Genomic DNA, 12,805 nt, shown 5'->3' on the forward strand with positions numbered 1-12,805 from the left:
TTGATATTAAAACAATTATTTCATCCACAAATTCATCTCAAAAAAAAAAAAAAAAAAAAAAAAAATTAATATTGATCACAATGAGTTCATAATAACAAACCTGAATTGATATATTTGGGAATTTAAAATTGTTCCATCACGTTAAATGCAGAAATTTAATGAAAAAAAAAAGAATAGAGGTGAGAGAAAATAAAAATTTGAAAAAAAAAAAGAAGAATGAAGTAAATTCAATAAAGAAATAAAAAGAGATTAGATGAGAGAGAGAGAGAGAGAGAGAGAGAGAGAGAGAGAGTGTTTCTGTAAAAAAAGGAAACAAAATTTTACAAAGATGGTGAGAAGAAGAAGAAGAAGAGAATAAAGTTGTGTTTTATTTATATAAGGATGTGTTTTAATAGGGGTCTAGCTATTTTAGATGGACTAGGGTCCATAGAAGAATTTGTAGATTGAGAGTCCTACATACTTGTTTATAATAACAAATTCACTTAACAATTTGCTCACTATAATAAGATTTTAGCCTTTTTAGTGGTCAAGGAATATCCTTTTCTTATCGTATTAATTTTTTTTTTATTTCAATTTGATAAAACCCAAACTCAATACTCCATTAATTGTTATCCCCTATTTCACGACAGCAATAAAAAGTAATATACAAGAAATATAACCGAAATGAAACTAATTAATTTTACATTTTTACATCACAAATGAAGTACATACGATACTATTTATGTAAGGGTACAAAGGGACACGAAATTCATAAAAGATAAAAGACAATCATGCAACCAAATCAACCCTAAATTTTACAATATAACATCTACTAAACACATATATAGTTAATCAACTTAGACCAAGGATTTCCTCCATTGAAGGACGAGGCCGACATATAGCCTCCAAAGGCTTATCCTTGGGTATAATGATGGCACCACCACAATGATTCTCAGTCAAGTCCACTAATCCATCCTCAGCTGCTTCCCAATCAAAACATTGAACAAGCGTAGCCACTAACAAATTAACATTCCTAAGAGCAAAGTTGTTACCGGGGCATGCCCTCCTCCCCATCCCAAAGGGCATAAACTTAAACCCTTCTATCTCATTTTCAAACCTTTCTGGCTTAAACACGGTTGGCTCATCCCATAGATTAGGATCCCTATGTATTGCCCAAGCATTGACAAAGAGAATAGTACCTTTCGGAACATGGAACCCTCCAATGGTGCAATCTTTGGATGAGCAATGTGGGAGTAGAAGTGGTGCAGGTGGGAAAAGTTTTAGAGTCTCATTGACAATGCATTTTATATAGTTCAATTTTGGGAGATCAGAATCGTCTACTAGTCTTCCTTTGCCGACATGTAGATCAATTTCCGATCTTGCTCTGGCTAGGACTTCAGGATTGTTTATGAGGTTTGACATTGCCCACTCAAGAATACGCATGGTAGTTTCTGATGCTGCTAACAACATGACCTACAATAGACCATTACATATACCTCGTGTAAGTAATACTCCATTCATTTGATGTCATCAATCAGACCGGCCACAAAGGCACATAGGGAACTAATTTATTTTATAATAAGTAATATTAGTGCATATTTGACTTTTTCATTCATTATTTATATTCTAAATTTAATTATATAATGTTTTTTTTTTTTTTTTTTAAAAAAAAAAAACTACTACCTCTGTTTTTTTTAAGTTACAACTTTTTTGGTGTATTATTTGAGAGATATAAAATATTCTAAAGTTGCAACTAAAAAAAATCAGAGGACGGAGTATATAAATTTCATTTAAAGACGAGTATATACTCATTATTTAAAGCTAGTTCTACTATACTAGTATATAAAAAGTATTCGATTACAGGTTTCAAAAAAAAAAAAAAAAGTATTCGATTACAAGTCTTATTAATTTCTATCGTATTAACCCTAAGAATTTAGGAAAATAAATTTATTGACATCCAAGTATGTTACGTGTAGACAAATATGTCACTTAAAATGCTGTCTTTATTCTCTTAATGAATGATAAAAGTAAATTGATTTTCTTTATAAAGACAACAAGCACATACTAGTAAAGTAGAATTAGCTTTAATATCTCGATCTTATATGGGTTGTAGTACTTGTAGACCCACCAAATCCATCGCTTATCGTTATCGATAGTGATCCGTTTGATGACAACTATATGGTTTACGACTTTACGTCCTCAATTTGAGCTATTCTCTTGGCTCTCGTCTGACTCATGTCATTAGATTTTTTAGACTATGTTTGGTTCATATTTTTTTTTGAAGTTGTCTTTTATTTAAATTTTTTATTATTTTGTTTAAACTAAAACAAAATTGGGTTTCAAATAAATAAATAAAAGATTAGTGTAAAGTTGAGATTTGATAAAATTCAATTCATTAATAGGAATCATGGATAATAATAGAGGCGGTACATGTAATTTGTGCAAATTTAAAGATCACTTTTTTAGTTTGTTCCAATACCACTGAAGTTTTGACCTAACGGACAAAAATTAAGGCTTGTGTACAATTATATGTATCATGTTTAAACCCTTCATCCTCATTACACCGTTGTATTATATTGTTAGTACATTTATTTATTTTTTGTGGGTGCAAATTGTAATAGTATACTTATTAGTGTGACATTTATTGTTTTGTAGTAATAAGTTTTGAGATTTAGTTCTAATAATTGTTCTTTACTAAGCTAGTTCACTTAAATTTTCAGAAATTCTGAAAATTTTTAGTGCATGTTACAAAATCTAAATCTTACACTAGTAACCTTTATCAGAACTTATTTTTTCTAAATTGAACTTATTACGCTCAAAATAAGTGAATATAAGGTGAATAAAAAATCAATGAAATTGTTGGGAATATGATATTATAAGAAATAAAACACAAAATAACTTGCTCGGTATAAAATTTTTAATTATGATACATTCATACTCTCAATATCCTTTTTAACTCTCATCATTTCATACGTAGTTTATAAACTTCTCTAAATAAAAGTGTCATTTTTCATTTATTTATCTATTACTTCAATCAAGTTACTTCGATCAATCCATATTAATTTATATTTAAGTTAGCTTCCTATTTATTGTACAAATAAAAAGGCAATTACACTTTTATTTAGGAATTATGATCGATTGCACTAGAAAAATAACATTAAATAAATAAATAAATAAAACGTATATACACAATAGAAAATGTATGATATACCACTATTTTAATAATTAGATGAAGGGAGTAAAATTTATTCTTACCAAAATCATTCCTTTGATAATTTCATCAATGTAGTACACTAGTACGTAATCAGATCAGTTTGCTGCTATTTTAATTATTAAGAGACGAAGAAAGTAATAAAAAGTTATTCTTACCAAAATCATTCCTTTGATAATTTCATCAGTGTAGTATTCAGGATCAGTTTGCTGCAAATCCAACATTTGTTCAATCATGTTCTTCGTATTCCCAGCATCAACATTTGTTCCTCCTTTACTTTCTCTGATTTCATCAACTAAACTCTGTAAAAAAGCATCTCTATCTATCATCAATCTTTTCATCTCCTTTTCAATCCCTCTAAACCCGACCCATTTCAAAACGGGTAAGAAATCACATATTGTCATTTGTTCAGCTGGCGGTTTTATTAACATTTTATCCCAAGTCTTTCCATTCACTTCCCTCATCACAAGGTTCCTAGCCACCTTTTCAAACATCTCATACAAGTTCACTTTTCGGGTCCCACTCGATGCGAGCTCCAAGATCATGTTACGGATCTCGGATCTCCGGGTGGGACCTGCTTCGTTTATCCTTCGAAATGATAACATGGTTAAGACCGATACACGGCGTAAGTTCCTCCAATGGTCCCCATATGGGGATCATATGAGGAGGGAATGGTTATAGCCTAAATGTTCACCTACGAGGAGTGTAGGTCGGTTAGCAAAAACCACGTCGTTTTTGCTAAAGCATTCCTCCGCGGCCGATGCGGAGGAAACCACCAGAACGGGCTGACAGCCCAATCGGAGCGAGAAAATTGGGCCGTAGCGTTTGGAGAGGGAGTGGAGTGTTCGATGGAAAGGAGACTTGAGAAGGTGTAAATGGCCCAATATAGGAATCGATGGTGGACTTGGTGGGAGATTCTTGCTCTTTGGTTTAGAGGTTATGATTTTGTAAATGAAGAATATGATTGCAAAAAGAGATAAGATGGTGTATAATTTCTCCATTTCCATGACTTTGTTATTTTTTTTTGTGAATGTGATTAGGATAACTTATACTTAAGCATGTAGATAAGTGCGTATTTATATGAATTTTGTTCCGAGAGGAAACAATATTGAAAATATATGATGATAAATCATAAATGGAGATACTGCCTCTCGAATATTATAGGGTCCACGTCGACTTTTCTAGACTCATTTGAGTTTGAAATGGACAAAAATTAATGTGTAGCTCAGGGATATTTGAGTTATTAAATATAAATTATGAGAGTGAGGGATAACTCAAGTGGTTAGAGCTCTCCTCCCGATTTCAATCGATTCTTATCAATTGTATTTGTGGCTCTCTAAACACCACAAAAAAAAAACAATTATTTTTAGAAAAAAATAATAATTTTACAAAAGTGAAGAATAATAACTATGAAACTAAACAAATTGATGTTATATACAGATTATTTATTATTATTATTTAATTTGAAACATAATCACAAGATACTCCCTCCATTTTTAAATACTTGCTCCATTTTTCCATGCGCGAAGTTTTAGGAGAAATTGAAGAAAGTAATAGAATATGGAGGTAGTGGGGTTGGTGGAAAATAAAAAAATGTAGAAAGTAAAAGTAGTGGAGAGAATTGGAGGAGAGATTAAGATAATATATGTTGGGTCCACCATGTAAGAGAAATTAATTAAATATTGTAAAATCTTTCCAAATAAGGAAATGGAGCAAGTATTTAAAAATGGCTGCAAAAGGAAAGTTGAGCAAGTATTTAAAAACGGAGGGAGTAGTAGCAGTGGCGAACCTTGACAGTTTTTTTTTTTTTTACGGGGGCCAAATTACTTTAATATTACAAGTATTAATTATACAAATACCATAATATACATATATGTATATATAACTTCAAAGGCTGGATAAAGGAACTATAGGAGTAATTATTATGAGTTTATGACTAAGGGTTTGTTCTATTCAACTTAATTTTAGTTTAGTTCAGTTCGATTCCTAATTTCTTTCTCTCATAAACAGTTCAGCTCAGTTTAGGTTATGAGAACAAACCTTAATAAATAAAAATCAAATACGAGTAATAGCTAAGACTCAATTCTTGCACAACCAAAATATTGAAGAGGAAATAATAATTCAAGGCATTTGGATAGAAATAATCCATAATTGATAAAGTGTCTTTTAAAACAAGAATAAAAAAAGGAGATACTAAAACTCTAAAAGGGTAGTATTGTATTTTGATTTGTGTAGTTTAATTTGCAGCAAGTAGTGAAATCACGTGTGTTTCACTTGCTTTGGGATTTGTGCGTAAATAAAATAGAATGTATAAGTCATATACTGGTATGACGTAAGCGAGCTTGGACGCTAATACCAACTAACTTCTTTAGGAATTTTTGGGCTTTTTACTAGACATTAAATATGAAAACATATTTGGGCCAAAATTTTGAGGGGGGGCCAAGCCCTTGCCCGCCCCTTCAAAGGTCCGCCTCTGAGTAGTAGAGATGGTTAGAACATTAAGGACGTGTTATGATCTACTGAAGTGAACTGAACTAAGTTGTTTATGTGAGAAAAAATTAGGAACTGAATTGAATTGAAATGAACTTGAAGAGAACAAGTCCTAAAACTTGTGATTAACATTTTTATTGCCAATAAAACATGTTTATAATATTTAATGGCTTGGATGATGTGGTACACAAAACATAAGAAAGGTGGTATGACATACATCTAATAAATGTGAGGGTGCCACGTGGCATATATTTTGTTTTAAGAACGCTTTTTAATACTTCGTATATAAGTATTTATAGATACGTTAGAGTGGAAAGGGTTAGCTATATATATATATATATATATATATATATATATATATATATATATATATATATTAACCAAATTTTCAAATCAACCTTAATTAAATTTTATAACATATGTAGTATAGATAAAAATAAAATAAAAAAAATAAAATAAAAAAATCATGCATCTAAATTTTCAAACCAACCTTAATTAAATTTTATAATATAACATCTACTAAACATATACTTCATCCGTTTTCTTTTACTTGCAACACTTCCTTAAAAAAAATGTCACAATACTTGCAACACACTATAAAAGGAAAGTTACTTTAAGGAAAAACTATACTATATCCCTTATTTAAAGCACATGGCCCACTAAATTACACTCCTAATAACCACTCATCCTATTTTAAAGTTTATTATATCATGTAAACCCCACCTTTCTTAATTACTGTACTAAACGGTGTGTTGCATCTAAAAGAAAATGGAGGAAGTACTACGTATAGTCGTATATAGTTAATCAACTTTGGCCAAGGATTTCTTCCATTGAAGAGCGAGGGCGGCATATAGCCTCCAAAGGCTTATCCTTAGGAACAATGATGGCACCAGCACCATGATTTTCGGTCAAGTCCACTAATCCATCCTCAGCTGCTTCCCAATCAAAACATTGAATAAGTGTAGCCACTAACAAATTAACATTCCTCAGAGCAAAGTTGTTACCGGGGCAAGCTCTCCTCCCTATCCCAAAGGGCATAAACTTGAATCCTTCTATCTCATTTTCGAACCTCTCTGGCTTAAACACGATTGGCTCATCCCATAGGTTAGGGTCCCTATGTATTGCCCAAGCATTGACAAAGAGAATGGTACCCTTCGGAACATGAAATCCTCCGATGGTGCAATCTTTGGATGAGCAATGTGGGACTAGAAGTGGTGCTGGTGGAAAAAGTCTTAGAGTCTCATTGACAATGCATTTTATATAGCTTAATTTTGGAAGATCTGAATCGTCTACTAGTCTTCCTTTGCCGACATGTAGATCTATCTCTGCTCTTGCTTTGGCTAAAACTTCAGGGTTGTTTATGAGGTTTGACATTGCCCACTCAAGAGTTCGAGCTGTAGTTTCTGATCCTGCTAACAACATGACCTACAATAGACCATCACATAACTCGTGTAAGTAATACTCCATCCATTATTTGATATCATTACCACAAAGGCATGAAGGGAACTATTTTATTTTTTAAATATGTAATATTAGTGAATTACTTTGATTTTTTCATTATTTATTTATTGTACTAAATTTGACCATATAAATTTCATTTAAAGACATGTATTTTTTAGGTAAAGAGAGTTGCAACTTGCAAGTATAGTACTAATATAAAAATATAGTACTAATATAAAAGGAATTCGGTTACAAGTCTTAAATTCTATTGTATTAATTAACCCTAAGAATTTAGAAAAATAAATTAAATCGACATCCAAGTATATTGATACGTAAAATGATGTAGTTATTCTGAATGATAAAAGTAAATTGATTTTCTTTATTAAGACCACACATTACTAGTATTAGCTTGAATATCTCGAGCCATGTGGGTTGTAGTCTTTGTAGACCCACCAAATCTACTTATCGCTTATCGATAGTGGTCCTTTGATGACAACCAAATGGTTTACGTCCTCAATGTGAGTTATACTCTTGACACTCATCTGACTCATGTCATTAGATTATTTAGAATATGTTTGGTTCATATTATGTTTAAAATTATTTTATTTAAAGTTATTTTTAAACTAAAATAAACTAAAATAAACAGATTAGTAAAAAATTGAAATTTGACAAGGTTCAAAGATTATTTTTAGTTTGTACTAATACTATGAAATTTTGACCTGACGGATAACAATTAAGATTTATGTATAATATGTCACGTGTTCAAATCTTCATTCTCATTATGACTTTGTGTTGCTACTATGTTTATTTTCGTTTTTGTTTTGTTGACTAACCACTCAACTCATCACAAAATCAAAATGATGTAAATAGCATTTATTTTTGGCAGTCATAAAACATACGTACAAGAAAACCAATTCCTTAAGCCTTATTTCGCTCATGTTATTTTGATATACTTTTTTGACTAACCAGTAACCACTCAACTCATCACAAAATCAAAATGATATAAATAGCATTTATTTTTGGCAGTTATAAAACATACGTACAAGAAAACCAATTCCTTAAGCCTTATTTCGCTCATGTTATTTTGATATACTTTTTTGGAGTATTTGACTTTTTTGACAGGAGTACAAAACAAACTCAAAAACGCTTAAAATAAGTTTTACCAATCAGAATAAAAATAAACTCTAACTTACTCGATACACTCACTGTCCTAAAACAAATCTCATTTCATTAATAATCATTCTCCTTAGATAAAAGTCCAATTTCTCATCTTATTTACTTCGTTTCCACTTATTATTCCGTATAACTATACTAGGTTAAACCCCGTACATTAGATGCACATTTGTTTGATATGGAGTAATTATAATACTACCTCCGTTAACGGTTATTTGCAACATATACCATAAATGGATGCTAACTATTATGTGCAACAAATGTTTTTTTTTTTTTTTTTCTTTTTAGGTAATCATTTCTCTCAATCTCTCCTCATCACAAGCACCCAACTTTTTCTCTCTCCATTTTACTCTCACAAACAAATTTTGCCTAGGAGTCCGCAAACACCTCATTTGTTGCAAATAATAGTTAACGGAGGAAGTACAACAAAATTATGAATTAACATAAAAAATAAGGACTTGATGTATACACATATAATAGTTATAATGAAAAATTTAATAGTTTAGAAAGTTTTGTTTAGATTTTCTTTAGAGATGAAGAGAGTAGTAAAGTTATTCTTACCAAAATAATTCCTTTGATAGTTTTATCAGTGTAGTAGTCAGGATCAGTTTGCTGCAAGTCCAACAATTGTTCAATCAAACACTTCGTAGTTTTTCCATCAACATTTGTTCCTCCCTTACCTTCTCTGATTTCATCAACCAAACTCTGCATAAAACTATCTCTTTCTTTCATCAAAATTTTCAACTCTTTTTCAATCCCTCTAAACCCGACCCATTTCAAAACGGGTAAGAAATCACATATTGTCATGAGTTCAGCAGGCGGTTTTATTATCATTCTCTCCCACGGTTTTCCATTCACTACCCTCATCACAAGGTTCCTAGACACCTTCCCAAACAACTCATACAAGTTCACTTTTCGGGTCCCACTCGATATGAGCTCCGAGATCATGTTACTGATCTCGGATCTCCTAGTAGGACCCGCTTCGTTTATCCTTCGAAAGGATAACATGGTTAAGGCCGAAACACGTCGTAGGTTCCTCCAGTGGTCCCCATACGGGGACCATATGAGGAGGGAGTGGTTGTAGCCTAAATGCTCACCTACAATGAACTTAGGCCTGTTAGCAAAAACGATGTCGTTTTGGTTAAAGCATTCCTCGGCAGCCCATGGGGAGGAAACCACCAAAACGGGCTGGCAGCCCAATTGGAGAGAGAAGATTGGGCCGTAACGTTCAGAGTGGGATAGGAGTGTTCGATGGAAAGGAGGCTTGAGAAGGTGTAAATGGCCCAATATAGGAATTGATGGTGGGCTTGGTGGGAGATTCTTGTTCTTTGGTTTAGAGGTTATGATTTTGTAAATGAAGAATATGATTGCAGAAAGAGATAAGATGGTGTATAATTTCTCCATTTCCATGGTTTTGTTATTTTTTTTGTGTGAATGAAAGTGATAAGGATAGCTATACTTTGGAATGCAGATAAGTGCGTATTTATATATAAATTTTGTTCCGTATTAAAATTTTGTTCCGAGAAGAAACAACGATGAAAATTTTATGATAAAGGAAATACTGCCTCTCGAAAATAATAGGGTCCACGTCGACATTTCGAGACATGAATTAAATGAGTTCAATATAGACAAAAACTAGATTTAAGCCCGTGCGATGCACGGTTTTTAAATATTTCATTTTGTATATTTTTTTTTGTAATTTCTTAATATTTTTTGTTTTTATTTTCTATTCTATTATTTTAACATTAATTTAAGGTAAAATATTTTGTTAAGTTTTAAATTATTTTTATTCAAATTTTAGAACTTGAATTTATAAATTGAAATAAATATTATCTCATTCATCGGATAGTTAGATAAAATCATTAAATCAAAATATATTTTTTAATTTCTAATTATTTGTTAAAATAATATAAATCCTAATGTAAAAGATAATATAAAAGATATATTTTTATTTATAATTTAAATCTTAAATTACTATTTTTTGTTTTTAATTCTCAAATTTCATTTGTTAATTTTTTCTTAAATGACGACTGAAAATTAAAATTCTAAATTAATATATAAATATAATTTTTCATTGGTCGAAATATTACTTTTGCTTATGTGGCGTGCGATGCACGAATTTTTATTTACATTTTGTATATAAATATATTTTGGCGATCTCTTAATTAACATCAAATGATAATTTATATTTTTTAAATATCAAAATATAATTTTTAGTTTTTAAATAATATAAATCCTAATATCTAAAGATAATTTTTAGTCTTGTAACAAATAAAAATGAAAAAATTTAGTGTTCTCCAAAAATGCCTACTTTATTTATATATATTAGATTAGAGGGAGTGTAAAGGGATAATTGTTATTTAGCTGCGTATGCATAATATAGTATTCTCTCCGTCTTCAAAGGTTTTTTCAATTAAACACTTTATAGTTTTCAAGACGTGTTTTAAAACGTTTATATCTCTATTTTATTGGAGTAAATATTATGAAAATTTGATACTCGTATTACTAAAATATAAACCGTGACGAATCTAACAAGATTTCACATGAATATATAATCTCTTATAGATTAACGAAAAATTATGGTCAAAGTTTTCAAAATTTAACCTAAATACAATAATATTAGATATGGAAAATACATTTGAGAACAAAGAGAGTATTGATTTTAGGTAATTACGGAGTACATTAAAAGTTGCCTATTTTTTTAATGGTAAGGAGAATTGGCCTCACGATATATTGAAAGTTAATATTGATAGTTTGAATTACTGAATTGTGAAACTGTACCCATTGTTGGTAACTAATGATGGCTAAATAAAGACGGCTAGCTATAACTGTACCCATTGTTGGTAACTAATACTTAACCCGAATTACTTGTTTAATCAACATTTAAAAATGTTTTTAGCTTGCTTTTGTGTCCCTGATCTTCCCTAAAAACATGCATTAGATGACGTAAGTGATTACAACAAACTTTGCATGTAAAATTTCAATGTAAGCAGTGAGTTCAACTACTTTCTCGGGTTGTCTCACAAAGTTTCACATGTAGCTGGCTGTTTTTTCTCTTTCTTCTCTGTCTCCTATTCTCTTTCCTATTTTCTTCTTCCCACCTAAACACACCCATTTCTTGAACTTTCTTCTATCTCTCCTCTCTCCTATTTTCATCTTCTCTAATTAGCCCACTCAAATTAAACGAGTTAAATGGAGCAGCGGTGGTAGGGGCCCTAGGGGGTAAGGAAGCTCCTCGTACTCCGTCGCCGAAAAACAAGCTAGAGGTTTTAAGGTCAAATTCAGCCATAAAAACTCTAGATCTAGAGTTTTTATGGCTGAATTTGGCCTTTTTAGCCATATTTCAAGCAAAATTCGAAGCTAATATTAATTTTTGAGGTAATTGTTCGATTTTTTAAAAAATTTTTTAAAATTTGTTTTATGGTTGTGGGTTCGATTTGGTTGGATCTAGGCGTGGTTGTTAGTGGTACGGGAGTTGGTGGTGGTGTGGTGAAGTTTAAGGTTTTAAGGACGGCGGTTGAGAAAGGTTGGTGTTGGTGGTGGTTACGGTGGGTTTGGGTGTGGGTAAACCGTAAATGGTTACTAGGTCGGGGGCTACTAGGAGTTACTAGGTTGGTCAGGGGTTACTAGCTAGGTCGGTCAGGGGTTACTAAGGGTTACTAGGTCGGTTAGGGGTTACTTGAGGTTACTAGGGGCCGCAGGTTACTAGGGTAGGAGTTACTAGGTCGGTTAGGGGTTACTAGGGATTACTAGGTTAGGGGTTACTAGGTCGGTCAGGGGTTACTAGGTCGGGGGTTATTAGGTCAGTCAGGGGTTACTAAGTCAGTCAGGGGTTACTTTGTCTAGGGGGTTACTAGAGGGGTTACTTAAGTGGGGTTAATAGAGGGGTTACTGATATGGCACCTTGCCGCACCGTGCGGCCAGCCGAACTAGAAACGCGCTGGTCCTAGTTAGTTTAAGGCTGCATTTAGCTCATTTAGGCCCTGTTCTTTTGAGTTTCTGGGCAGAGTAGAGCAGATTTCAGCAGAGTAGAGCCGAACAGAGCAGAGCAAATTTCATTATTATTATTATTATTGTTATTGTTATTGTTATTATTATTATTATTATTATTATTATTATTATTATTATTATTATTATTATTATTATTATTATTATTATTATTATTACTACTACTACTACTACTACTACTAATATTATTACTATTATTAATATTATCGCATTATTATTATAATCACTAAATATTATTATTAAATATTAATTATTATTATAATAATTATTAAATATTATTTATTATTATAATAATTATTAAATATTATATCTTTATTATTTTTATTATTAAATACTATTTAATTATTATTATTAAAAATTAATAATTAGTATTATATTTAAATATTAGTTATTATCATTAAATATTAATTTTTGTTATAAAAATCAATTATTATTATTATTATTATTAAGTATTATTATTACTATTATTATCATTAATTTTTTTTGAGAAAATATTATTATCAT

The 12,805-nt window shown here is 31.1% G+C and overlaps 1 protein-coding gene and 1 pseudogene across 2 annotated transcripts; both read right to left on the bottom strand.

The window, feature by feature from the left end:
* Window positions 1–604: 604 nt before the first annotated feature.
* LOC145630990 (cytochrome P450 81Q32-like) lies at window positions 605–4,300 on the bottom strand (annotated as a pseudogene). Its single transcript, XR_014112320.1, has 2 exons — window positions 3,349–4,300; window positions 605–1,452 (listed from the first exon to the last, which is right to left on the bottom strand). The product of XR_014112320.1 is annotated as a cytochrome P450 81Q32-like (transcript).
* Window positions 4,301–6,131: 1,831 nt separating this feature from the next.
* LOC145632239 (cytochrome P450 81Q32-like) lies at window positions 6,132–9,735 on the bottom strand. Its single transcript, XM_081684564.1, has 2 exons — window positions 8,855–9,735; window positions 6,132–7,105 (listed from the first exon to the last, which is right to left on the bottom strand). The coding sequence occupies exons 1-2, from the start codon at window positions 9,701–9,703 to the stop codon at window positions 6,485–6,487; spliced, it is 1,470 nt and encodes a 489-aa protein (XP_081540690.1). The 5' UTR covers window positions 9,704–9,735; the 3' UTR covers window positions 6,132–6,484.
* Window positions 9,736–12,805: the final 3,070 nt, after the last annotated feature.

This window comes from Chenopodium album, chromosome 5 (assembly GCF_948465745.1).
Source record: "Chenopodium album chromosome 5, dcCheAlbu1.1, whole genome shotgun sequence".
Classification (NCBI taxonomy): Eukaryota; Viridiplantae; Streptophyta; class Magnoliopsida; order Caryophyllales; family Amaranthaceae; genus Chenopodium; species Chenopodium album.